Raw genomic sequence first — 25357 nt, forward strand, 5'->3', positions numbered from 1 at the left:
CTTACTGTGTTCCTAAACTGTGCTTAGTATTGGGAATATGGAGACAAAAGCAAATCAGGCCCTACCCTAAAAGAGCTTATATATGAAGGAAAATGGATTTGATTTAAAAAGATAAACTATAATTTACTTAAAGGTACTATAGATAATAAATTAATTTTGATACTTAATATACATGTGCCAAATGAAACTGAACATAAATATTTAAAGCTAAAGCTAAGTTCCATGGAAAAATAGATAGTAAAATTATAAAGGTGGGTGGCACAGGGCACCTGGGAGTGGCATGGCCAAATTTGCATTTTAGAAAAATTACCTTGGCAACTGAGTGGAGGAAGAATTGGAGTGCAGGAAGAGATCTGAAACAAAAAAACCAATCCAAAGGCTTTTTCAATAGTCCAGTTGTGAGTCCTACCAAATTCCTTTTATGACACAAATATGGTACTGATTCCAAAGCCAGGTAGACCAAAAACAGAGAAAGAAAACTATAGACCAATCTCCCTAATGAACATAGATGCAAAAATCTTAAATAGAATACTAGCAAAGAGACTCCAGCAAGTAATTAAGAAGATCATCCATCATGTTCAGGTAGGATTTATACCAGGAATACAAGGATGGTTCAACATTAGGAAAATCATCCACATAATTGACCATATCAACAGTCTAATAAACAAAAATCACATTATTATCTCAATATATGCTGAAAAAGCCTTTGACAAAATACAGCATCCATTCCTATTGAAAACACTGAAAAGTATAGGAATAGAAGGACCTTTCCTAAAAATAATAAACAGTATATACCTAAAACCATCAACAAGCATTATATGCAATGGGGATAAATTAGAAGCCTTCCCAATAAGATGAGGAGTGAAACAAGGATGCCCATTATCACCTCTACTATTCAACATAGTACTAGAAACACTAGCAGTAGCAATTAGAGAAGAAAAAGAAATTGAAGGTATCAAAATAGGCAATGAGGAGACTAAGCTATCACTCTTTGCAGACGATATGATGGTCTACTTAAAAAATCCTAGAGAATCAACTAAGAAGCTTGTAGAAATAATCAACAACTTTAGCAAAGTTGCAGGATACAAAATAAATGCACATAAATCATCAGCATTTCTATATATTTCTAACACATTAGAGCAGCAAGAGGTAGAAAGAGAAACACCATTTAAAATCACCCTAGACAATATAAAATACTTGGGAATCTATCTACCAAAACAAACACAGCAATTATACAAAAACAATTACAAAACACTTTCCAAACAAATAAAACTGGATCTCAACAATTGGAAAGCCATTGATTGCTTATGGGTAGGTTGAGCTAACATAATAAAAATGACAATTCTACCCAAATTAATTTACCTATTTAGCACCATACCTATCAAATTACCAAAAAACTTCTTTACTGAATTAGGAAAAACTATAACAAATTTCATTTGGAATAACAAAAGATCAAGAATATCAAGGGAAATAATGAAAAAAAATGTGAAGGAAGGGGGCCTACCAGTACCAGATATTAAACTATCCTATAAAGCAGCAGTCATCAAAACAATATGGTACTGGCTAAGAGACAGAAGGGAGGATCAGTGGAATAGACTTGGGGTTAATGACATCAGCAAGACAGTGTATGATAAACCCAAAGAGCCTAACTTTGGGGACATGAATCCACTATTTGACAAAAACTGCTGGGAAATTTGGAAAACAATATGGGAGAGATTAGGTTTAGATCAACTTCTCACACCCTACACCAAGATAAATTCAGAATGGGTAAATGACTTGAATATAAGGAGAGAAACTATAAATAAGTTAAGTGAACACAGAATAGTATACCTGTCAGATCTCTGGGAAAGAAAAGATTTTAAAACCAAGCAAGAGTTAGAGAAAAATTACAAAATGTAAATTAAATGGTTTTGATTATATTAAGCTAAAAAGCTTTTGTACAAACAAAAACAATGTAGTCAAAATCAGAAGGGAAACAACAAATTGGGAAAAAATCTTTATAACAAAAACTCTGACAGGGGTCTAATTACTCAAATATACAAGGAGTTAAATCAATTGTATAAGAAATCAAGCCATTCCCCAATTGATAGATGGGCAAGAGGCATGAATAGGCAATTTTCAGGTAAAAAAAATCAGAAGTATCAATAAGCACATGAGAAGATGTTCTAAATCTCTAATAATTAGAGAAATGCAAATCAAAACAATTCTGAGGTATCACCTCACACCTAGCAGATTGGCTAAAATGAAAGAAGGGGAGAGTAATGAATGCTGGAGGGGATGTGGCAAAATTGGGACATTAATGCATTGCTGGTGGAGCTGTGAACTGATCCAGCCATTCTGGCTGGCAATTTGGAACTATGCTCAAAGGGCTATAAAAGAATGCCTGCCCTTTGATCCAGCCATACCATTGTTGGGTTTGTACTCCAAAGAGATCATAGATAAACAGACTTGTACGAAAATATTTATAGCTGCGCTTTTTGTGGTGGCAAAAAACTGGAAAAGGAGGGTATGTCCTTCAATTGGGGAATGGCTGAACAAACTGTGGTATATGCTGGTAATGGAATACTATTGTGCTAAAAGGAATAACAAACTGGAGGAGTTCCAGGTGAACTGGAAAGACCTCCAGGAACTGATGCAGAGTGAAAGGAGCAGAGCCAGAAGAACATTGTACACAGAGACTGATATACTGTGGTAAAATAGAATGTAATGGACTTCTGTACTAGCAGCAATGCAATGACACAGGACAGCTCTGAGGGATTTATGGTAAAGAAAGGTACCCACATTCAGAGGAAGGACTGCAGGAGAGGCAACATATAAGAAAAACACCTGATTGAACGCATGGGTTGAGGCGTACATGTTTGGGGATGTAGACTCGAAACTACCACACCAATGCAAATATCAACAATTTGGAAATAGGTCTTGATCAATGACACATGTTAAAACCAGTGGAAATGTGCGTTGGCCATGGAGGGGGGGAGTTAAGGGGAAAGTAGGAGCATGAATCATGTAACCATGTTAAAAATGATTATTAATAAATGTTTAAAAATTAAAAAAAAAATAGTCCAGTTGTGAGATGATGATAGCTTGCATCAATGGGCATGTGAGCAGAAAGACAGAGAATGTTGCCAGAGATGTTAGAAAGGTAGAATCAATGATTTGCTAATATTGGATATAAAGTCTGTGAGAGAGAAATGAATATGACACTAAGGTTCTGAGCCTAGGTGATTAAGGAGATATAGTGAAGCCCTTGACTATAATAGGGAGGGTAGGAAGAGGGAAGGATTTGAAAGAAAAGACACCAAGTTCTGCTTTAGAACTCTTGAGTTTGAAATGCCAGCAAGATATCTCATTTGAGATGTTCAAAAAAAGGTTGTAATGTGACATTGGAGTTCAGAAAGGAGTCCATGGGAGATGAAATCACCAAGTGAGATAGCATAGGAGGACAATAAAAGAAAGCTCCTGGCAGAGCCTTGACAGATAACACTGCCCTAGCCATACTCTCTACTTTACCCAATCTTGATAACTGTTTTTTTTTAAATGACCCAGCTATGATGTAAAACTCATCATTAAAGAATTTTAGAGCTGGAAGTGAATTTTGAGATACAAATAACTCTCATTTTACAGGTGACCGAATTGAACCTGAATTCAGCATGCCTAAATTTTATGCCTTTTTTTCAAATATGAGTCAATAAATATTTCTTAAACACTTACTATATGCTATGCACTGTCCTAAGTGCAGAGAATAGACATAAAAGCAGAAAGAAAAATAGCTCCTTCCTTCAGGGAGTTTAATGTGTTTTTTTCTTTTACATTTAATTTTTATTTAATTTTTTTCTCCATTACATGTAAACAAATTGTTAATATTCATTTAAAAATTTTTTGAGTTCCAAATTCTCTCCTTCCTGCCTCCTTGATGTAACAATTAAAAGAGCTAGTAACCAATGTTTGAAAGAAGAGAGAGAGAGAAAGTCTATGTGGTGAGTCTCTCTTCTAGCTCTACCCTAGGGCCAAATATACACTGGGAGACTTTAAGGGGGTGTCACCCCAAAACTGGGTGACCTGGATGGTCTCACCACCCCTCAGGAGTCGAGGGCAAGGCTTCCCTATAAGATGAGGTATGTGGTACCCCAATCTGACCCTGAATAAGGGCAGAGTTCACACAAACCTCCCTCCATCAGTTAATTTCACAGCGGGTGGTCTGGCTTCAAGATGGAAGCAGCTGGATTAAGCTGTGGTTCCTCTCTCCTTCCTAGTCTCTCAGGCACTCTGGAACGCTATCTGTCTGATGAATGGCTTTTATTATTCACAATTCAGGGATTGGGGAGAGGAGTGATGGACAGAGGGATTTGGGGGTGCTCTCTTCTCTATTTCTATGGGGTCTGTCACTTGGGTGGGAATCTTTGGGGTTCCCACTTCTAAGCTTCTTCCCCTGCCCCTTCTCCTTCTGTTTTTCTATTGTTATCCTTTTCTATAATTGTAAGGTTTGACTGAAAAAGGGTTTCTCAACAAGGTTGGGTAATGGGAGGAGAGTTAAAGATTGCTCCCAAAATGGAGTCCAAACTTAGCTGACTTGATGGTTGAAGTCTTGATGAGTGAGATGCAATGGAATGGCTTTGATCAGGGAATCAGAGTTTCAATTTCCAAAGAAAGATCCTCAGGAAGCCCTCAGGACTTGATCCAAGCTGGGATGTCCTCCTCCTCTCTCCTCACAGTCCTCTGCCAGAAGACCTCTCCTCCTCTTCCTTCCTCTGAGAAATTCCCAGAATTCTCTCTGGTTTCAACTGCCAGCAACTATCAGCAAGTGCCTTCTCTGGCTCCTTTTCTCCCATCCCCCTTGCACAAATCCCATCCTTACATTGAGAAGGCATGAAATTTGATATAGATTATACTTTGTGCAACCATAAAAAAATATTGCCATGTTAACTTTGTAGCAAAAGAAAAGAGAAAAAAAACAAACAAAAAGAAAGTAAAAATTATGTTTTGATTTGCATTCAGATTCCATCAGCTCTTTTCCTAGAGGTTGATAGCATCTCTCATTACAAGTCCTTTGAAACAGTTTGGACCACAGTATTGCTGAAAATAGCTAGTCAATCATATTTGATCATTGTACAATATTACTAATTTAGAAAAAGTTATTTCACTTCTTCAACCACAATAGTATTCAATCAAAATCATAAATCACAACTTGTTCATTTCCCCAAATGATGGGCATCCCCTTAATTTCTAATTCTTTGACCAAAAGAGCTGCTACTGTGCCAGAGGATAGAGAGGAATTAAATAATTCTTAAACAGGTTCCTGCTTCTATGTACTTTTATCCCGTCAAAGGGAACATTTTTTTCCATTATACACTCTCCCAAAATACTTTTATTAGAATAAATGATATCTGGCCACTTTCCCACGATGAGACTTGGGAGTATCAGAGGTGGCTCCTGTTCAACAATAGATATAGTACATTGTTGATGAGCTTATGGAGAAAAAAGAACTGAAACATCCATGATTTTCAGCCTTAGACTTATTGGCAACATCCACTAAATAATCAAATATGTCAATTATCTCAATTTTCAAGGCATAGTAGTTGGAACAGAAGACAGAAAGATGAATAAAATGTAAGCCATGCCTTCAAAAAGCTTATAGTATAGTTGGAGAGACTTGTTGGAAAGGCTAAAAATATAAGTGACACATGAGTGGTACACATAGATGCTATTGAAGTTCAGAGAAGGGTTCTCCCCTTCTTTTGATTGGTTGAATTGGACAGTAAAGACTTTCCCTATTAAGTGAGATTTGTTTTGTGCCTTGAAAAATGATCACTATTTTCCATTAGGTAGAGGTGGTGTTGGGTTTTAATAAGCTTATATGTTTTTTCTTATTTTTCATGTTTTAGCACTTTACAAAGCAAGGAGCTTTCTCCAGGGTCTGGACAAAAGGAGAGTCGAAGTTCCAGTCATGGAATCCTCTGTGTCAGTACACAGCAGATGACTACTCTCAGCCAGCTAGCCACAGATCAGAGTCCTCACACACTCCGGAAAGGTATTTTCTTTTTTGTCTCTTTTCTCATTAGTTGTTTGAGTTACATATAGTTTTTTTTTTGTTGTTTTTTGTTTTTTTGTTTGTTTGTTTATTTGTCTTTAAACACTTACCTTCCGACCAGGAGTCAATATTGTGTATTGGCTCCAAGGCAGAAGAGTGGTAAGGGCTAGGCAATGGGGGTACATATAGTTTTAAACTTATTTTAAACCTGGCACACAAAGGCAACAACTGTGGGGCTGCCTAGAGTTTCAGTCTATAATTTGAATTTGAAAAGTATTATGCCCTATATTTGAATTCATATATATTTATATAACCTTAGATGAATTTATCGTCACTTGATGCTTCAGTTTCCTCCTCCATATCAGTAATCTCTAAAGTCCACTTCCAGCACTTATATTCTATAGACAAATCTAGCAGGACACAAGAACCTTCTTTCCCTTAGCTTTTTTCACATACTCCTAGTAGAACCTTGAAAGGTAAAAGGCATTTTTCATTTCTACCAAGACTTGAATGTTAAGGGGACTATACGTGAGAACTATAACAGTCAGACCAGGGTTCCATTTTTGGCTGTGGTACCAAGAGACATATTGTAGAAAGACATTACTCTTTTTGAAGTCAATTTCCAAGGTTAGAGTTGTACTCTACATTAACCTTTGATAAATTGCTAATAAGTCTTTTCTGGTCCATGATTCAGTAATTTAGCCAAATGTTTTTTCTGGATGAATTGGTGTTTTAAATTTATATTGCTTCAGGTTAAACTCCATACATTTAAACTCCTGTAAAATAAAAATTCAATTCAATTAAGAAGCAGTGTTGTATAGAGGGTAAAGAGATGACCTCAGAGTCAGGAAGACCACTTGGTTTCAAGTCTGAAACCTATAGTGGTAGGGCAGTTGCCACTCTTCATTAGTAGAAAATTGTAAGGTCATTCAAAAATAAAATAATACTGTTATTTGCATCACATTTATTCATTTTAGATTTCAAAGCTTCATTAATATGAGGATTTGTTGAAATTATTTGATTCCATGCTATCCAGAATCCTCTTTATTCCTGTTTTGGGCTTCATCTTTTGGAGCTGAAGATCACTGATTTTTACTGCATTCTTATTCAACTGCTTCTACTTTATCTTCTTCATTTGACTTTATCCTTTCTTAGAGTTTTTCAGTCTCTATTATGTTTGTATCTTTAGGATCTATGTTTAAGTACACTATAATTTTAGACAAGAGTAGCTATAGCAGTGCAGCATGTCTTCAAAGAAATGACTACTTTGTGCACTTGCATAATCAACAGGACATTTTGCTTCACAAAAGAGCAGCATCCTATGTAGATTTCCCCCCTTTCATAACCAAATTTGTAAAAAAACTTCCTCATCTCTAATTTACTTCTTATTTGCAATCTGAACTGCTCTCTCCAAGTTTACCAATGATATCTTTAGTGCTAAATCAATGGTCTTCCCCTCACCTCCATTCTCATTTGTTTAAATGCTTCTACACTTAACACTACCTACCACCTCATTTTGGATAATTCTCCTCTTTGGGTTTTTAAGACACTGTTTTGTCATGGCAATTTTCCTATCTATCTGATTCTCTTCTTCCTTTTCCTTTCCCTGGATCATCCTCTATGTTTCATCTTCCATGGGTTCATTATTCCAGAAATGGAGAATTGCATTGATCCATTACAGCAGCCTTATAATTAGTCTCCTGCATACCCACTCCAATTTCTCTCCCATCCAACCTTAACTCTGCTCCCAAATTCAGATTCTTATAGTATTAGAACAACTATGCCACTACCCTACTGAAGAAGCTTCAGTGGTTCCCTATTGCCTCTAGGATAAAATACAAATTCCTCTATTTTGATTTTTAAAGCCTTTCACAATATGACTCCAGCCTATCCAATTACACTTCATACCTTTCAAAAACTATGTTCCAGCTAATCTAGTCCTATTTGTTTTTCCCTGTAGACATATTCCTTTCTCAATTCTGTGCCTTTGCATAAGGTGCACTCATACTGCAAGTATTCTCCAGACTCACTTGATCTCTTGGAACTTCTAGGCTTCACTTGATTCAAGTGCCACATGCTTCAAGAGGCATTTCCCCCACCAAATTACTTTGTATTTTTAAAATAAATCTTTTATTTATCTGTGAACATATCATATTTCCCTTACTTACTCCCACCCCTCAACTTCCTGCTAGCAGAACAGAAACTCTTAGAGGACAGATTACCTTGCTATTGCATTTGTATTCCTGACACCTAGCACAATGCTGGCTTGTATATGAGTTTTTTTTAAACCCTTCCTTCCGTCTTGGAGTCAATACTCTGTATTGGCTCCAAGGCAGAAGAGTGATAAGGGCTAGGCAATGGGGGTCAAGTGATTTGCCCAGGGTCACACAGCTGGGAAGTGTCTGAGGCCAGATTTGAAACCAGGACCTCCCATCTCTAGGCCTGGCTCTCAATCCACTAAGCTACCCAGCTGCCCCCTATTGAATATGATTTTAAAAGTATGTTAAATGATTAACTGATTTGTGAAATCGTTTACAGAATTAGTTTTTCCACTACTAATCTCTAAGGAATTGTCACTTTTTATTTCTTAGTGTTTGTTTTTCCTAGCCACTTACCTACATTTAGTGAAACTTCACCCATTTTCCTATGACTCAGTTTTTTGAACATTTAGTATGGAATCTTATCTATTTTTTTTAGTCTTCATAAGATAAATCCATTTTTTGTTCATTGTTCATATTCTTACTTAGTTCATCAAAGATCTCTAAATTTACCAGATCTGATAGATATCACAGTTGTAGAGAAACACTTCCTTTTTTTAGTATATTAATCACATTTCATTGAACAAATATTTTATAATACATTCCAGTAACTGCCTAGTGTAAAAGCAAATAAAACTCGTTACTAAGGACAAGATTAAATACATTTACTTTCCTTAGATTCTGAAATAATTTGTACTAGGAAAGACACTTATATAATTAAAAATAAAAATGTTTTTACCTAGTTATAAAGTCATAAAGACCCGAGTTCAAATCCAGCCTTAAGACATGAGCTATGTGATCCTGGACAAGTCACTTAAACTTTGGCTGCATCACTTTCCTTAATTTAAAAATGAGGATAATAATAGCAACTATTCTCAGGGTTGTTGTGAGAATCAAATGAGAAAATACATATTAGGCACTTAGCACATTGCATAATTTGTAGGTGCTATATTAAATTCTTGTTCCTTCCTCACCTCATCCCCCAGCTTTGCCAACCTAAGGACATATATTTTATGTTCACCAATGATGGTACTTGCCTGCAGTATCAGGCTTAATTTGGAAGTCTGCCCATAGATTAGGATGAGAAGGTTGTCATTAAAGATGTAATTTTTCTTCCAGGCAGATGGAGTGAACCAGGAAAAAAAAACATTTTTAAAATAAGCAGATTTTTCTTTCTACATGCAAGAGAATGAAGTTGTCATAACAGGAAAGAGATTAGACTTTAGCCTCAAACGGCAGAACTAGAAGCAATTAGGGACCTCCAGGTTAAGATGGCTTGCAGAGTAGTAGCTAGAAGCTTACTCTCCTCACCACTGACCAATACATGACACCCCAAAAGTACAAAAAAAACAAATCCAGATGAACAAAGAGACTCTACAATAGGGCACAGCATCGAAGGGACATGGGATTTGGGCATTTCCATGCTATGAGGGGGTGAAATAGCTTCCACCAAATCATGAGCTGATCAATCCTCCCCCACCCCACCTACAGTGCCAGAGCCAAAGCCAGCCAGAATTACAGCAAGCCTGCAGCAATATCTAGGGTCTTGACAGCTGACTAAGAGCACCAGGGACATACCCCTGAAAGCAGCTAGATCTGAGACCCCAGGAGGCTAAAGAGCATTGGCCTTGGGCACAGAGATAGAGCAGAGTGGTACAGTAGACAGAAGCAGTGGGAGACTACTCGAAAAGTAGCCTCAGACAAAAACTGCTCCATAACTCCATACACAGAGAGCTGGCCTCATCCCTCAGACTTCTGGAGGAAAAACAAGTAAACACATCCAAACTTTCCCCCCAAAATGGAAATTGGTTACATGCTCTTGAAGAGTTCAAATCTGAGATCATGAGAAAGGTGGAAGAGATTTGGCAAGAAAAGTTCAAAAACAGTTTAAATGACAAAATTTTGCACTTGGAAATTGAGTTCCAGAAATCAAATGAAATTATAAGCAAATTGAAGACCAGAAATGACCTGCTAGAAGCAAGGAAAAGCAGGATAGACCAAATAGAAAAGGAAAATCAAAAGATTATAGCAGAAAACCAGTCTTTAAAGACCAGAATTGGGCAAGTAGAAGCCAATGATCTCACAAGACAGCAAAAATTAATAAAGCAAAGACAAAAGACTGACCAAAATAGAAGGAAACATGAAATATCACACTGGGAAAATTAATGACCTTGAAAACAAGTCTATAAGAAATAGTTTGAAAATCATTGATCTGCCAGAAAACCCAGAAATCAATAGGAACCTGGAAAACTGCCCTGATGTTCTAAAACAAGAGGGCAAAATAGACATTGAAAGAATCCATAGATCACCCTCTAAACTAAATCCTCAAAATACAACCCCCAGGAATATAATTGCCAAATTCAAATCCAAGCTAAGGAGAAAATTCTACAAGAAGCCAGAAAGAGACAATTCAGATATCAAGGAATACCAGTCAGGATTACAAAGGATCTGGCAGCCTCCACATTAAAAGACCACAAGGCTTGGAATATGATATTAAGAAAGGCAAGAGAATTGGGTCTACAAACGAGGATCATGTACCCATCAAAACTGACTCTACAGTTTCAGGGGGAAGTATGAGCATTCAACAAAATAGAAGATTTCTGAATATTTGTAAAGAAAAGACCAGAACTAAGTGGAAAGTTTGATATCCAACCACAAAAATCAAGAGACATATGAAAAGATAAATAAGAAGAGAGGGGAAAGAAAAAAAACTTTCTTTTAATTTGCTTCCTTAAGGGCTTCAATAAGGTCAAATTACCTTTATGCCTATATGGAAAAATGGCATGTGTAACTCTGAAAAATTGTACTCACTATTTTAGTAATTAGAATAATCATTCATAGGGAGAGTTTGGGGTACTAAACAGTCTAAGACAATATGCAAAAAATGGAATAGAAGATGGCAACAAGAGAAACTTGAAGGAATAAAAAAATAGGATAATCTATACCACACAAAGAGGTGCATGGGAGGGGGAGGAGATTAATACTATTATAAGAAGGAGAAGAAGAGAGTGTTAATAGGTAATACTTAAACCTTACTCTCAGTAGAATCAACTCTGAGATGAAGAGCAGCTAGATCAATTGGGATATCGAATTCTGTCTTACCCTACGGGGAAAGTCAGAAGGGGAAAACCAAGGTGGGGTAATGGGGCAGGGAGTTCAAAAAAGAAGGGAAAGAGGGGGAGAGGGAATTTAAAAGACCCTAAAAAAACAATAAGAGGGATACTGGAAGGGAGGGGGTGGAAGGGGAAGTAAACTGAGGGTAGGTATAGGGAGGTCTGATTAAAAGCAAACCACTGGTTTAAAAGGAAATAGTGAAAGAAGAAAGGGCAGAACAAGGAGAGGAATTCAAAATGTTAAGAAATACATAGATGACAATCATAACTCTGAATGTGAATGGGATGAACTCTCCCATAAAATGGAAGCAAATAGAGTTTATTAAAGACCAAAATCCTACCATATGTTGTCTACAAGAAACACACAAGACAGATAGACAAACACAGAGTAAAAGTAAAAGGCTGGAGCAAAATCTATTGGGCTTCAACTGAGAAAAAGAAGGCAGGAGCTGCAATCATGATAAAAAGCTAAAGTAAAAATAGATCTGATTAAAAGAGATAAGGAAGGTAATTACATCCTGATAAAAGGCAGTATAGACAATGAGGAAATATCAGTAATCACCATGTATGCACCAAATGGTATAGGATCCAGATTTCTAAAGGAGAAATTGGTGGAGTTCAAGGAGGAAGTAGATAATAGAACTATGCAAGTAAGAGACATGAACCTTCCTCTATCACATCTAGATAAATCAAACCAAAAAATAAATAAGAAAGAGGTAAGAGAGGTGAATGAAGTCCTAGAAAAATTAGAGTTAAGAGATATGTGGAGAAAAATAAATAGGGACAAAAATGAATACACCTTCTTTTTAGCTGCACATGGTACATTCACAAAGACTGACCATGTACTAGGTCATAGAAATATGGCAAATAAATGCAAAAGAGCAGAAATAATAAATGCAACCTTTTCAGATCATAATGCAATGAAAATAATAATTATTAAGGGTACATGGATAGGCAAATCAAAAATTAATTGGAAATTAAATAATATGATTCTCCAAATCAATCAAATACAAATCATAGAAGCAACTAAAAATTTGATTGAAGAGAATGAAAATGATGAGACATCCTACCAAAATCTGTGGGGTGCAAACAAAGCCGTACTCAGGGGAAATTTATATCCTATATTAACAAACCAGGGAGGGCAGAGGTCAATGAATTGGGCATGCAACTTAAAAAACTAGAAAGCGAACAAATTAAAAATCCCCAGATGAAAACTAAATTAGAGATCCAAAAAATTAATAAAATTTAAAGCAAAAGAACCATTGAATTGATAAATAAGACTAGAAGCTGGTACTTTGAAAAAAAACAAATAAAAATGACAAAGTACTTGTCAATCTAATAAAAAAAAAGGAAAGAAGTTGAAAAGGGAGACCTCACCTCTAATGAAGAGGAAATAAAGGCAAACATTAAAAACTATTTTATCCAATTATATGGCAACAAATAAGGCAATCTAGGTGATATGGATGAATATTTACAAAAATATAAATTGCCTAAATTAACAGCAGAAGAAATAGAATACTTAAATAATCCCATATCAGAAAAAGAAATCAAACAAGCAAAGAACTCCCTAAGAAAAAATCCCCAGGAACAGATGGATACACAAGTGAATTCTATCAAACATTCAAAGAACAACTAATTCCAATACTATACAAACTATTTGACACAATAAGCAAAGAAGGAGTTATTCCAAATTCCTTTTATGACACAATATGGCACTGATCCCAAAGCCAGGTAGGTCAAAAACAGAGAAAGAAAACTACAGACCAATCTCCTTAATGAACATAGATGCAAAAATCTTAAATAGAATACTAGCAAAAAGACTCCAGCAAGGGATCACAAGGGTTATTCACTATGATCAGGTGGGATTTATACCAGGAATGCAAGGATGGTTAAATATCAGAAAAACCATTCACATAATTGACCATATCGACAAGCAAACCAACAAAAATCACATAATTATCTCAATAGATGCTGAAAAAGCCTTTGACAAAATACAACACCCATTCCTATTGAAAACACTAGAAAGTACAGGAATGGAAGGGTCTTTCCTAAAAATAATAAACAGTATATATCTAAAACCATTAGCAAGCATCATCTGCAATGGGTATAAATTAGAAGCCTTCCCAATAAGAACAGGTGTGAAACAAGGATGCCCATTGTCACCTCTATTATTTAACATTGTACTAGAAACACTAGCAGTAGCAATTAGAGAAGAAAAAGAAATTAAAGGTATTAAAATGGGCCACAAGGAGACCAAGATATCACTCTTTGCAAATGATATGATGGTCTACTTAAAGAATCCCAGTGAATCAACTAACAAGCTAGTGGAAATAATCAACAACTTTAGTAAAGTTTCAGGATACAAAATAAACCCACACAAATCAACAGCATTTCTATATATTTCCAACACATCCCAGCAGCAAGAGTTAGAAAGAGAAATGCCTTTTAAAATCACCCTAGACAAAATAAAATACTTGGGAATCTATCTGCCAAGACACACACAGAAATTATACAAACAAAAGTACGAAACACTTTCCACACAATTAAAACTAGATCTAAACAATTGGAAAATCATTAACTGCTCATGGGTAAAATGAGTTAACATAATAAAAATGACCATCCTACCCAAACTGATTTATTATTATGCCATACCTATCAAACTTCCAAGAAACTTTTTTACTGAATTAGTAAAAACTATAACAAAGTTCATTTGGAAGAACAAAAGATCAAGAATATCAAGGGAAATGATAAAAAAAAAAATGTGAAGGAAGGTAGCTTAGCAGTACCAGATCTTAAACTGTACTATAAAGCAGTGGTCATCAAAACAATATGGTACTGGCTAAGAGACAGAAGGGAAGATCAGTGGAATAGACTTGGGGTAAGTGACCTAAGCAAGACAGTGTTTGATAAACCCAAAGATCCCAGCTTTTGGAATAAAAAACAACTATTTGACAAAAGCTACTGGGAAAATTGGAAAACAGTATGGGAGAGACTGGGTCTGGATCAACATCTCACACCCTACCCCAAGATAAATTCAGAATAGGTGAATGTCTTGAATATAAAGAAGGAAACTATAAATAAATTAAGTAAACACAGAATAGTATATTTGTCAGATCTTTGAGAAAGGAATGATTTTAAAACCAATCAAGAGTTAGAAAAAGTTACAAAATGTAAAATACATAATTTTGATTACATTAAATTAAAAAGGTTTTGTACAAACAAAACCAATGCAACCAAAATTAGAAGGGAAGCAACAAATTGGGAAAAAATCTTTATAACCAAAAACTCTGACAAAGGTCTAAATACTCAAATATATAAGGAGCTAAACCAATTATACGAAAAAAAAAATCAAGTCATTCCCCAATTGATAAATGAGCAAGGGACATGAATAGGCAATTTTCAGATAAAGAAATCAAAATGATCAATAAGTACATGAAAAAGTGTTCTAAATCTCTTGTTATTAGAGAAATGCAAATCAAAACAACTCTGAGGTACCACAGCTAGCAGAGTGGCTAAAATGACAGCAAAAGAAAATAATGAATGTTGGCAGGGATGTGGAAAAATTGGGGCTTTAATGCATTGCTGCTTGCTAGTTGTGAATTGATCCAACCATTCTGGATGGCAATTTGGAAATATGACCAAAGGGCTTTAAAAGACTGTTTACCTTTTGACCCAGCCATACTACTGCTAGGTTTCTACCCTAAAGAGATCATAGGGGAAAAGACTTATACAAAAATATTTATAGCTGTACTCTTTGTGGTGGCAAAAAATTGGAAAATGAGGGGATGCCCTTCAATTGGGGAATAGCTGAACAAATTGTGGTATCTGTTGGTGATGGAATACTATTGTGCTCAAAGGAATAATGAACTGGAGGAATTCCATGTGAACTGGAATGACCTCCAGGAACTGATGCAGAGTGAAAGGAGCAGAACCAGGAAAACCATATACATAGAGGCTGATACACTGTGATACAATCCAATGTAAGGGACTTCTCTACTAGCAGCAGTGCAATGCTCCAGGATGCCTCGGAGGGACTTATGAGAAAGGACGCTATCCACATTCAGAGGAAGAACTCTGGGAGTGAAAAAACAGAAGAAAAACAACTGCTTTATCACATGGGTTGATGGGGATATGATTGTGGATATTGACTTTAAACAATCACCCTAGTGCAAATATCAATAGTATGGAAATAGGTCTTGATCAATGACACATGTAAAACCCAGTGGAATTGTGCATTGGCTATTGGAAGGGGGTGGGGGAAGGGGAGGGAAAGAACATGAATCTTGTAACCATGGGAAAATATCCTAAATTTATTAATTAAATACAATGTCCAAAGATAAAAAAAAATAGAAGCAATTAGCCTATTGTCTTCACTTAATCCTTTGATTTGAGGTTTTCTAAAGATATTTCTTATCTCTAATTTTTTTTACTGCTGCACTAAATTTTCCATTGAAGAGAGAATCTGTTTTTTATTAATATTTATTTCATGACCATTGAGATGAAAAATGAGGTGGAAACTAGAGGAATATGAGGGTAAGGGAAATAGAATTTAAAAATGAAAAAAAATCATTAATTATTTACTTAATGCTAAGTGCTCAGGTTAAAACTACAAAAGCAAAGCCTCTCTCTTACTTCCAGGGATGTATATTCTAAGGAGGAAAGACAATAATGGGGAATGGTGGCCAGATGGGGACAATTCATCAGGGAAGTTGAGATGATGAATGGGGCAGAATTTGTTTGATCTTTAATATGGTGGGGGACAGAAAGGGAGAAAAGATTATTTTCATGCAAAGCAGCTGAAAGAAGACTACTAGACAGGAAAGAGTGAAAGTAAAGGCTGGGGAGGCAGGTATTTGAGAGGAGCCTAATTGCTTAAGCCTTACATAATGAACTTTCCTTCTTCAACTTGCAGAAGTGGCTAAGAGATATATAATTTATAACTAGTTTCCAGGTAGGGAGGAGAAAAACATAGCCTTTCTCATTAGCTACCAGAGTGAGAGGGGAGCCAGTGGGGAAAGAGACATGAGGAGAAAAATTTGGAATTGATTTCATTTTTTTTCAAATGAAAATGCTGAGGAATAAGGAAGTAAAATGATTTACCCAGAATTAATTAAATGACAGCCACAATTCAAAGTTCTCCATCATGAGTTCTTAATTCCAAATCAAGAATTTTCCAATTATCTTAAATTGAACTTTGATTTGTTTCCTGATCAATAGTTTTATGAGCCATATGTCTCAATCTAATTCTAAAAATAAAGTTCTCTTTTTTCACACTTTCAATCAATTTATTGCATTATTCACACTTTCAATCAATTTGTCACTTAAGAGCTGAGAAAGCAATGGGAAATTGGTATATTTGCACTGAACAGGATAGTTAGTTTAATAGTTATGGAGTAATGAGGGCCACATAGTCCAACACTCTCATTTTAAAAATTAAGGGAACTGAAGTTTAGGGAAATAAAGAGGTTGGCCTCAGAACACAGAGTGAAGATTTGAATTCAGGTCCTCAAATTTGAATCACAGCAGTCATTCTTTTAAGTATTCATTCATCATGTTATCCACTAATCTGGTTGTACTTTAGATTGAATTCACCAAGTTGGCCAATTATGTGGGCATTGTTTTGATTTAGTCTTCATGATATACTCAAACATTCTAACTTTAAAAATATATAAATGCCAGTTTCTCCATGGGCTTTGGTTAGGCACTCAAAGCTCATCTCTTACTACTGAATGCAATAACATAAATCTCTTCTTCTTGTCACAACCATTTCTGAGGGCTTAGGAACTTAGAGCAATGCCTTATATTTTTATCATCAACTGTAGGGAACATAGAGTTCAGCCATGGAAGAGAAGGTACCTCTTCACCTGCAAAGGGTTCTACAAGCAAATGGTGTGTGTCATGACTGACAGGAAAGATTTCACTTCCCCAAAGTATTAACCTGAGCTTCTACTTCCCTTTTAGGGTTTAGCAATAATTGCCATTCCCCTCAAAAAAAGCTGAAATTAAACTAGAGCATGATGTACCAAATATAAATTTATTGCTAAGAATAAATATGCCTAAGGTTTGTACTTTTAGTAGGAAAAATAAGGGGTTATTTTATAGTTAAATTACAGATTAGTATTATTTTGGGAAAATCCTTTTTAATTGCTTCTCCAGTTCTGTCTCCATTTAAGTCTAAACCTTTACCATTTAATTTATCTTAAATGTATATTGCATGTAATAACTAAATAAATGTTTGTTAAATGAATACACTAGGATTAATGTAGTTTTCAGTACTTATCAGATTTACTAATATGAAAGTATATTTAGAAGAAATGAAGTGAGTTTAATTTAAAAGTATTATTTTTTTTCTTTCAGTTTCAAAGAAGTTGGCACCAATACCACCCAAGGTCACCTTTGGTCAATTAGGTGGTATGACTGACCAGTCTGCTGGCCAGCCATCCCCAGTCAGCCTGTCTCCTACTCCACCAAGTACCCCTTCTCCCTATGGACTGAATTACCCTCAAGGTTACTTATTGGTTTCAGGCCAGCTTTCCCCTGCTACAACACTCTCCCTGTCTTCTTCTGTCATCACAAGCACTTTAACCAAATCTCGGCCCACTCCTAAACCCCGACAGAGGCCCACACTGCCACCTCCACAGCCTCCTACAGTAAACACCTCTGGCTCTGGTTCACAGACTATGGACCACTTGGTGATAGATGGCATGTCCTCTGGGGAAAGCATGTCTACAGGTAACCAGGCTCTCTAGAAATTTTCTATGAACTTTAGTGAATATGAACAGTAGAGAAGTTATTGGATTTTATTGAGGATTAACCAATTTATTTACAATTCAAATTTTTGTGATGGTTTCATGTGTAATTTATAATATAAAACTCCTTGAAAAAAAACCATTGAAAAACAGAATGTAAGATCAGTTTGCAAAGAGCCTAAGTTCTTAGCACTTTGACTGATACCTGGAGCCTTTTTGAGTTCCATGCATTTTGACTTTCTCTGGAGAAGTAAATCTCCTAAGAGACTCTTTGAAAATGTGAAAAGTGACAGGAATATAGTTAACTAATGAGTAAATAGGTATTAATATAGGCTTATTGTATGCTTAAGGATTTGAGAGATTTCTGTTGCTATGAGAAATGGATAAGGCCATAGAACAGAACTTGTCTGAGTCCCAAAATAAGACATTTAATATAATAAGCAAATAACTGAAGATATATTTTCTTCCTATTAATATAATTAGCCTATTGAATGTTCCCATATCAACATGAAACTAGCAACAAGAACTCAAGTTTAAATATATATTACAATATGTACAGTATATATAAACCATATACTATACACACATACACACATTAATCTCAATGGCAGTACTGTTTTGGCTAAGATCCTAAATGGGTTGATCAATGAAGCTCTTTATTTTAAATTAAAACAGCTAAGCTAATTTCCCAGCTAAATTAAATTTTCCACTTTTAAGTATGAAAGTCCAGTCCAAGGATATGTTCAATAGGTATGATTTATTGAATAAAAAAGAAGAAAGCACTTTTGAAATCTACTTTCAGGGCACAGAACAAGCCCAGATATCAGTATAAATGTGAGTTTTAAAACATACCTGATCTGACTGATTAATGCATTAAAGAAGTTCTCATTGTTTAGAAGTCAAAAGCTTCAAAGTAGTTCAGGCAAACCTACTGAGAGAATAGATAGTTTAGTCATTGACCCAGTAGCAAAAAGGAATGCCCTCTTGGAAAATAATCCATTCTATCTGCTTATATTATTAACAGTCATTTTCATGTGACTTTTGAGATAATTTCATGACTAGGTAGATTTATTTTAAAACATTCAAAGGTTTTGGATTCATACTCAGATAGACCAAGGCCAAAGATCCTCGGGGGGTTTTCAGGAATAAGGAACTTTATTTGTAGCCTTGCCATTTTCAGTACATCTTAAGCATTCTAATGGCTTTAATAGTTATTATAAATGCTTTGTAGTCAACAATTGCTATAATGGTGAAAGAGAATGAACTTATATGCCTACTATGTGCCAGGAACTGTATTAGGGAGTTTCGAGCCTCAGAACAACCTTGTGAAGTTATAATCTATTATGATGGGTCATAAAAAGCTTTGGGTGAATTATATTTATGTATGTATTATCACTAACTTAAAAGAAGTTTTTGAAAAACAGATTTTCCTCCTCTATAACTTGCCTCATTGAGTGGGTTTGTTAATGTGATGAGGTCTTTTTCCTTAAAGATAGCCTTTCAAGCTAAAGCATCTTCCCTAACGAATTCTTGCTACTAATATATTTTTTGTTACCCAGCATCCATAACCCCAAACTGATTTTTATAGTGATATACCTCAAATCAATTATCTCCTCAGCTCAGTAACCACAAAAAGCCCAAGACTATCTGTATTAGGTCTGAAATAGAGTAAAAATCCATAGTTCTTATGTCTTTCTTACTTCCCACATGGGTCACATCTTTCTGCTATTTCACACTACCCAAGTACAAGAAGAGAGTAGTGGAAAATATTGGGAGGGATTTAAAAAAGAGGTTTAGGAAGATTTTAAAGGACAAAATATCTATTTGATTTGAGAAATGGGATGGGACATCTTTTCTTTTTTTGTCAAGGGCAGCTATGTGGCTTGGTGAATAGAAAGCCAGGCCTAGAATAAGGAGGTCCTGAGTTTAAATTTGGTCTCAGGTACTTCCTAGCTGTGTGACACCAGACAAGTCACTAACACCAATTGCTATCCCTTATTACTCTTCTGCTTTGGAATTGTATCAATTCTAAGACAGAAGGTAAGGGTTTAATTTTTTGTTGTTGTTCAAGAACTGGGGACCAGGAGGCATTTTAAAAAAACAGTGGCCCTTTAGTTTTCAAATAGTCCATTGTAGAATTTGAGAACCAGAGGTGGAGAACAAATCCCTTTGCAAACATACACACACACATATCCCATTTCTTCTTGTTATTACTGTTGTTTTTATACTGTTTTGTCCTAATTATATACATCTCTCAAACAATTTCTGTAGCCTGGAGTATCCTATCTGTAATTATTTTGTTTACTTAACTGGTATGAACTGAAATCAACCTTACTGCTATTTTCAGCATTTTCTCAGTTCTGTTATTGTTTCCTTGCTTTTATTCCTTTTTCCAAATCCTATCATTATGTTATTGCAGCTGTTTGACAATGAGTGGCGCAATTGTGGATAAGTATGAGGGGGATTTTCAGGGTAAGCTGGCATCCCAGTCTTCATCTCCCTTCTAATTCTGAAGGCTAACCCAGGTCAATTTGACAGCTACTAACTCATCACCTCTGCATGTGGCTCAACCAGAGTTGCATGGCTGTGTGGCTCTTACTGATTCCACAAGCTCACTAACAATGAATTTATTAGTAAGCTTATTTGGCTTCTTAGAACTGCTGGCCTTCTTTTTCTATTCTTCTGCTCCAATTAGAGAAAAATAATTTTCCTTTTCTCTCCTCCCATATCACTTCTCCAATTGTTTTTTCAATACCTATATAAGCACCTTCTCCTTTGTTTATGGGTACTCTTCCAAGGGGATTTTGAAGTGTTGTTGGTTGACAGATCACAAGACTTTCTACTCAGTGCTTCCTGGAAGTGTTCTAAGAGAAATTACCTCTGGAAATCAGATGCAAGAATTCCAAATTATTGAGAGAAGTGTCCGTTCTATTTGACCAGTTCTAATGGATGAACACTTAGCAGATGTCATCACTACTAATCCATTAATACTTTTTCATCTCAGCTTCTCCCATCTGTTGGGAGGTTGAACAAGTCTCCAGAAACAAAATCAAAGGATAATAGATGAAAATGATTGTAGATAATCCAGTCTAGCCTACTCACTCTACAAAGAGATAACTGAAACCTAGAAAAGTGAAGTAACTTGCTCTCAAGTCACAAAAAATGTGAGGATTTAAAATCAGGTTTTCTGACTCCCAGTCTAATAATCTTTTGACTATACCAAGCTGTCTCTCTTAAAGTATTCCATAAAAAAGTACTTTTAAAAATAAAAACTCTGATATAGATATAGTATGTATATAGGTCATCTGTACCTATCTGTCCAGTTTTGGAAGATCTTTTAGTTATTCAAAACCAACTATGATGTCTCATTTTAGAAGAGGACTGATAGTAATAGATTGTTTCAATTCTGCAGAATAAGCCACCGAACCCAATTAGATGTATTGTTCCAAATCAGTTTATATTCTCTAAAGGTTTAGATATGTATTCCATCTGACATTGCTACTTGTCTTCAGCTAGTATTTCCTCAGGACCCACAATATCAAAGGAAACAAAAAAAGAACCTGGAGGAATAAACTGGAACAAAAGTTTTGAGCAAAGCAGGATTTTTTTAGAACTTTGGTGAGATACTTTTTAAACAGTCTCAAGCCAGGGTCTCTATCTATTCCTAGATTAACAGCACCTAACAATACAGCCCTGTGAATTAGCATTTTGACTACTATGATAGAAAATTATAATGAGATTTTATAGAAATACCTATGTATAGCTTTTCTGTATGAAAGCAATTTCTAGGGAACTAGATAGTATTAAATACAAAAGAAATTTGAGCAGAATATTCGCAAGGGCGATTTGACTTGCTTAGGTGATCCAAAACTGTTACTCATCTCCTTTTGGCTTTTACTATATACCTGATTACTTGCAATGGCCACTGTGAGGCTGGTACAATATAGGGGCAATGGCAACCCTATCCATCTTTCAGCATTAATGTCAGGCAGAAGAGTAGGGGAAGCCCAAATGCCTTCTCCTTTTGACGCTGCTGTGACCAAAACAGGCAAAAGGATTAACCTGTCAACCTAGCTTAGCTGAGCTCTTCACCCCAAGGCTCTGCCTGTTATTGTGTCTTTACAGCTAGAATGAGATTGGTTTATTAGAGTAAAGCCTTGATAAGAATGTTTTCTGGAGCTGCCCAGGAAACAAAATAAAAATTCTTTTCCATAAAGGTCAGTGAAAGGGATTTATGAGGCTGAACGACTTCAATTTCCCATGTTTGTGGGGAGAAATGCTACAGAATATCTGTCTATTTCCTCCTCAAGTTGCTCTGGGTACATGACAACCAAACAATGGTATTTATGTAGAGATATACATCGACCAGCCTTGTGCAATATTTTGCCAAATAGCCTAACATCAGAACAAAACCAAAGCAGGAAAGATCATATTACTTTGCAAGTGCTCTTTTCTTATTTGGTGTGATAGAGCAGTCAGGTGGCTAATTTCATTCTAAAATCTGTACATTGCTATTTCCACTATTCAATATTTGTCTGGGGCTCGGCAGCTCCTCGTGGATTCTACATTTCTTCATCACTAGCTTAGCAGTTCTTGAGAACTCATTTTAGGGAGTGTGTAGAGAAGAGGATTGAATCAAACTATAGTTATCATTTTCCTTAACCAAGAGTGATATTTTGAAAAAAGGGGGACCAGTTAAAGATGTTATAAAATTTCACTCACCTTGGTCTTATTATGGTTATTTTCTTCCTACTAGTCATGTAAAGTCCCTTCCATTCCCTGACCCCCATAAGGCCCTGTTTGCCAGGGAGACCTTGGAAAATGTCTTTGCAAGACAACTAAAGTGACCTTAAGAATAATCAAGAGGAATTTTAGATGTCATAACTGGGCAGAGGGCCAGAGCTTCTTTAGGGCAATGGATATGTGTTTGGGCCAGTATATTGTTACCAGAATTAGGGTCCAAGATCTAATTCTAATCATTACATCTCATTTCCTCATGTACTGAAGATTTACTCTGTCTCTAACTATTCCTAGGTGAGACCAGTGAACCTCTGTTTCCATGGAAGAGGACAGGGATTAGCATCAGATTTACTTTCTTATGATCTTTATGAGAGCTGGCTAGGTAATTTAACTAGTACCCTCTCAATAGTCAGAAGTCTACTTTTCCCTGTGGTACTGAAATAGGACAAAATTACCAATAAGTTACTTCATGTTTTAGTGCAATGTATAGTGACTGCTCATGAGGCCCTACTGTGAACTGCAATTTAAGGGGAGAATCTGGATGTCTTAGCCTCTCCAACCAAGATTTATTCATATGAGTAGAGAAAATAGGAACAAGGAGAGCCTAATCACAAATACAATATTCTTCATCTCTGCATTAACTAGTATGCTGTCGTACATGTATCATCTCAAAAAAGATGTATGTATAACTGTGTGTGTGTATTGTGGAGGGGAGAAGATATAGTGTGGGTGTATTGGGATGGGCTACAACTCCCTGCTTCATAATGTTGACTCTACTTGCATCTTTTTCACAAGAAGCACTATTTGAATGACTTTTCTCTGCCCATTTCCAGATCATGTCCACTTTGATATCCCTTCTATCCACGTAGAGCTTGGTTCTTCATTCCACCCGGGTCTCCTGGAGCACATGACAAGACATTCAGGGACTGAGAAAAGAGACTCAGAGGAAGAGTCAGAAAGCACTGCCCTTTGACACTGCAGATCCTCATCTGACACTCTTGTACATACATATGCCCCCAGAAACACTTCAAGGATGTATGTTCATTGTTCTTGCTAAGCATTCTTCATTAGCACTTAACTTTTTCACCACCAACATGAAGTTGGACTTTAAAAGAAGCTCTCCCATCTATGGCAAGTGTTGATGGTACAGTGGGTTTTTTTTTATTTGATGCTTAGTTTATCCTTCTCAATTGCCATTTGACTTGGTATCTAGGTGAATTTCTATCTTCAGCCCTGTGTGGAGTAACATCTGATTTCTCTCCATCCAAATACGGCTTGTGTAACAAGCTCTTTATTTTTCTAAGAGATGAGTTGTAAAAACTTCCCTCCCCGCCATTCAAATACAGTTCTATTTCAGTCTGTGAAATCCTGCCTGCCCTACTCTTCTCAAATATAAAGAATTCCTAGTCCATAGAAAGTTGTAAGGTCTTTAGATTTTCTTTTAATGATCTCATAATGACTTGATTATACCAGCTTGCATGGCCTAAGTCCTTGTAACCATATGGTTTAGAAAGTATGCTCATAATCATCAACCTGTGGATCTTTCCTTATTCAAAAGTAACAACTGAATAGCAATAATTTTATATCCTGATATGTGGAAGTGAGACTGGTCTCAAATGTAGTAAGCGAATGCTATTGCATATCTGATCATTCCAAACATTCGATTACATCAGTGATGAGAAGGAGAGATGAAGAAAAGGGCATGTGAACACTAACTCAAGAGATCATTGCAGGGGAGAGGGGATTAAACATTTTGACTGAAAATTATAAATGGAGTGAAGAATTAAATTCAGGTCTTGCATGCAAAGTCAAACTTTAAGGTTTTATCCTTTGAAAAAATATACATACTATGTTATATTTGTATATATGAAATATCTATATTTGTTTGAAATGTTTCATCTAAACATGTACAAATGTAAAATGAAAACTTAAATGCTTTGTTACTTTTTCCAACACGTGAAATAATTCTTCTTTGCAAATTAAAGATGTTGTTGTAGGCTTTGCACACTTAATGGCAAATATATTATCCAATTTATAAATATAGTAAGGGGTGGGAAAATCACCTTTATACATGCATAAGTTGTGAAAAATAATGTTATTAAAATATTTATTGTCACTAAGTATGGCATATTTTATTGTATTTACAAAAAAAGCAAGGAACAAGTTTCAGATTCAGCTTATCTAAAATACATACCTCAGAAAAATTAATATAGGTTCTAGACCCAGCATTGCACTACCTTGCTGTGAGACTTGAGCATAGATCCCTTAACTTCTGGCCTCATTCCCCATCTGTAAAAAAGGAAGACCTGTCCTGCCAACTTCACAGCATTGTCATGGGGATCAAATAAGCTCAATCAATGAAAAAGCACCCTCTTTTTAAGTATGTCTTCTATGTTCCTAGAACTCTAAAATAGAGATAAGCCAAGCACCTGTTGTCTGTTGGCTTCTTTCTTAACCATGAGTTCCTAT

At 35.8% G+C, this 25357-nt stretch overlaps 1 protein-coding gene across 1 annotated transcript in view; it reads left to right on the plus strand.

Annotated features, from left to right (window-relative positions):
- The window catches only part of ARHGAP44 (Rho GTPase activating protein 44), a 185008-nt gene extending 160388 nt beyond the window's left edge, over window positions 1-24620 (plus strand). Inside the window, exons 19-21 of the mRNA XM_044673871.1 lie at window positions 5883-6028; window positions 17757-18131; window positions 23722-24620. Coding sequence (XP_044529806.1) covers window positions 5883-6028; window positions 17757-18131; window positions 23722-23861 — 661 coding nt within the window. The 3' untranslated portion in view covers window positions 23862-24620. The remainder of the gene's footprint in view (window positions 1-5882; window positions 6029-17756; window positions 18132-23721) is intronic.
- The last annotated feature ends 737 nt before the right edge of the window (window positions 24621-25357 follow it).

Source organism: Gracilinanus agilis, chromosome 4 (genome assembly GCF_016433145.1).
Source record: "Gracilinanus agilis isolate LMUSP501 chromosome 4, AgileGrace, whole genome shotgun sequence".
Taxonomy (NCBI): Eukaryota; Metazoa; Chordata; class Mammalia; order Didelphimorphia; family Didelphidae; genus Gracilinanus; species Gracilinanus agilis.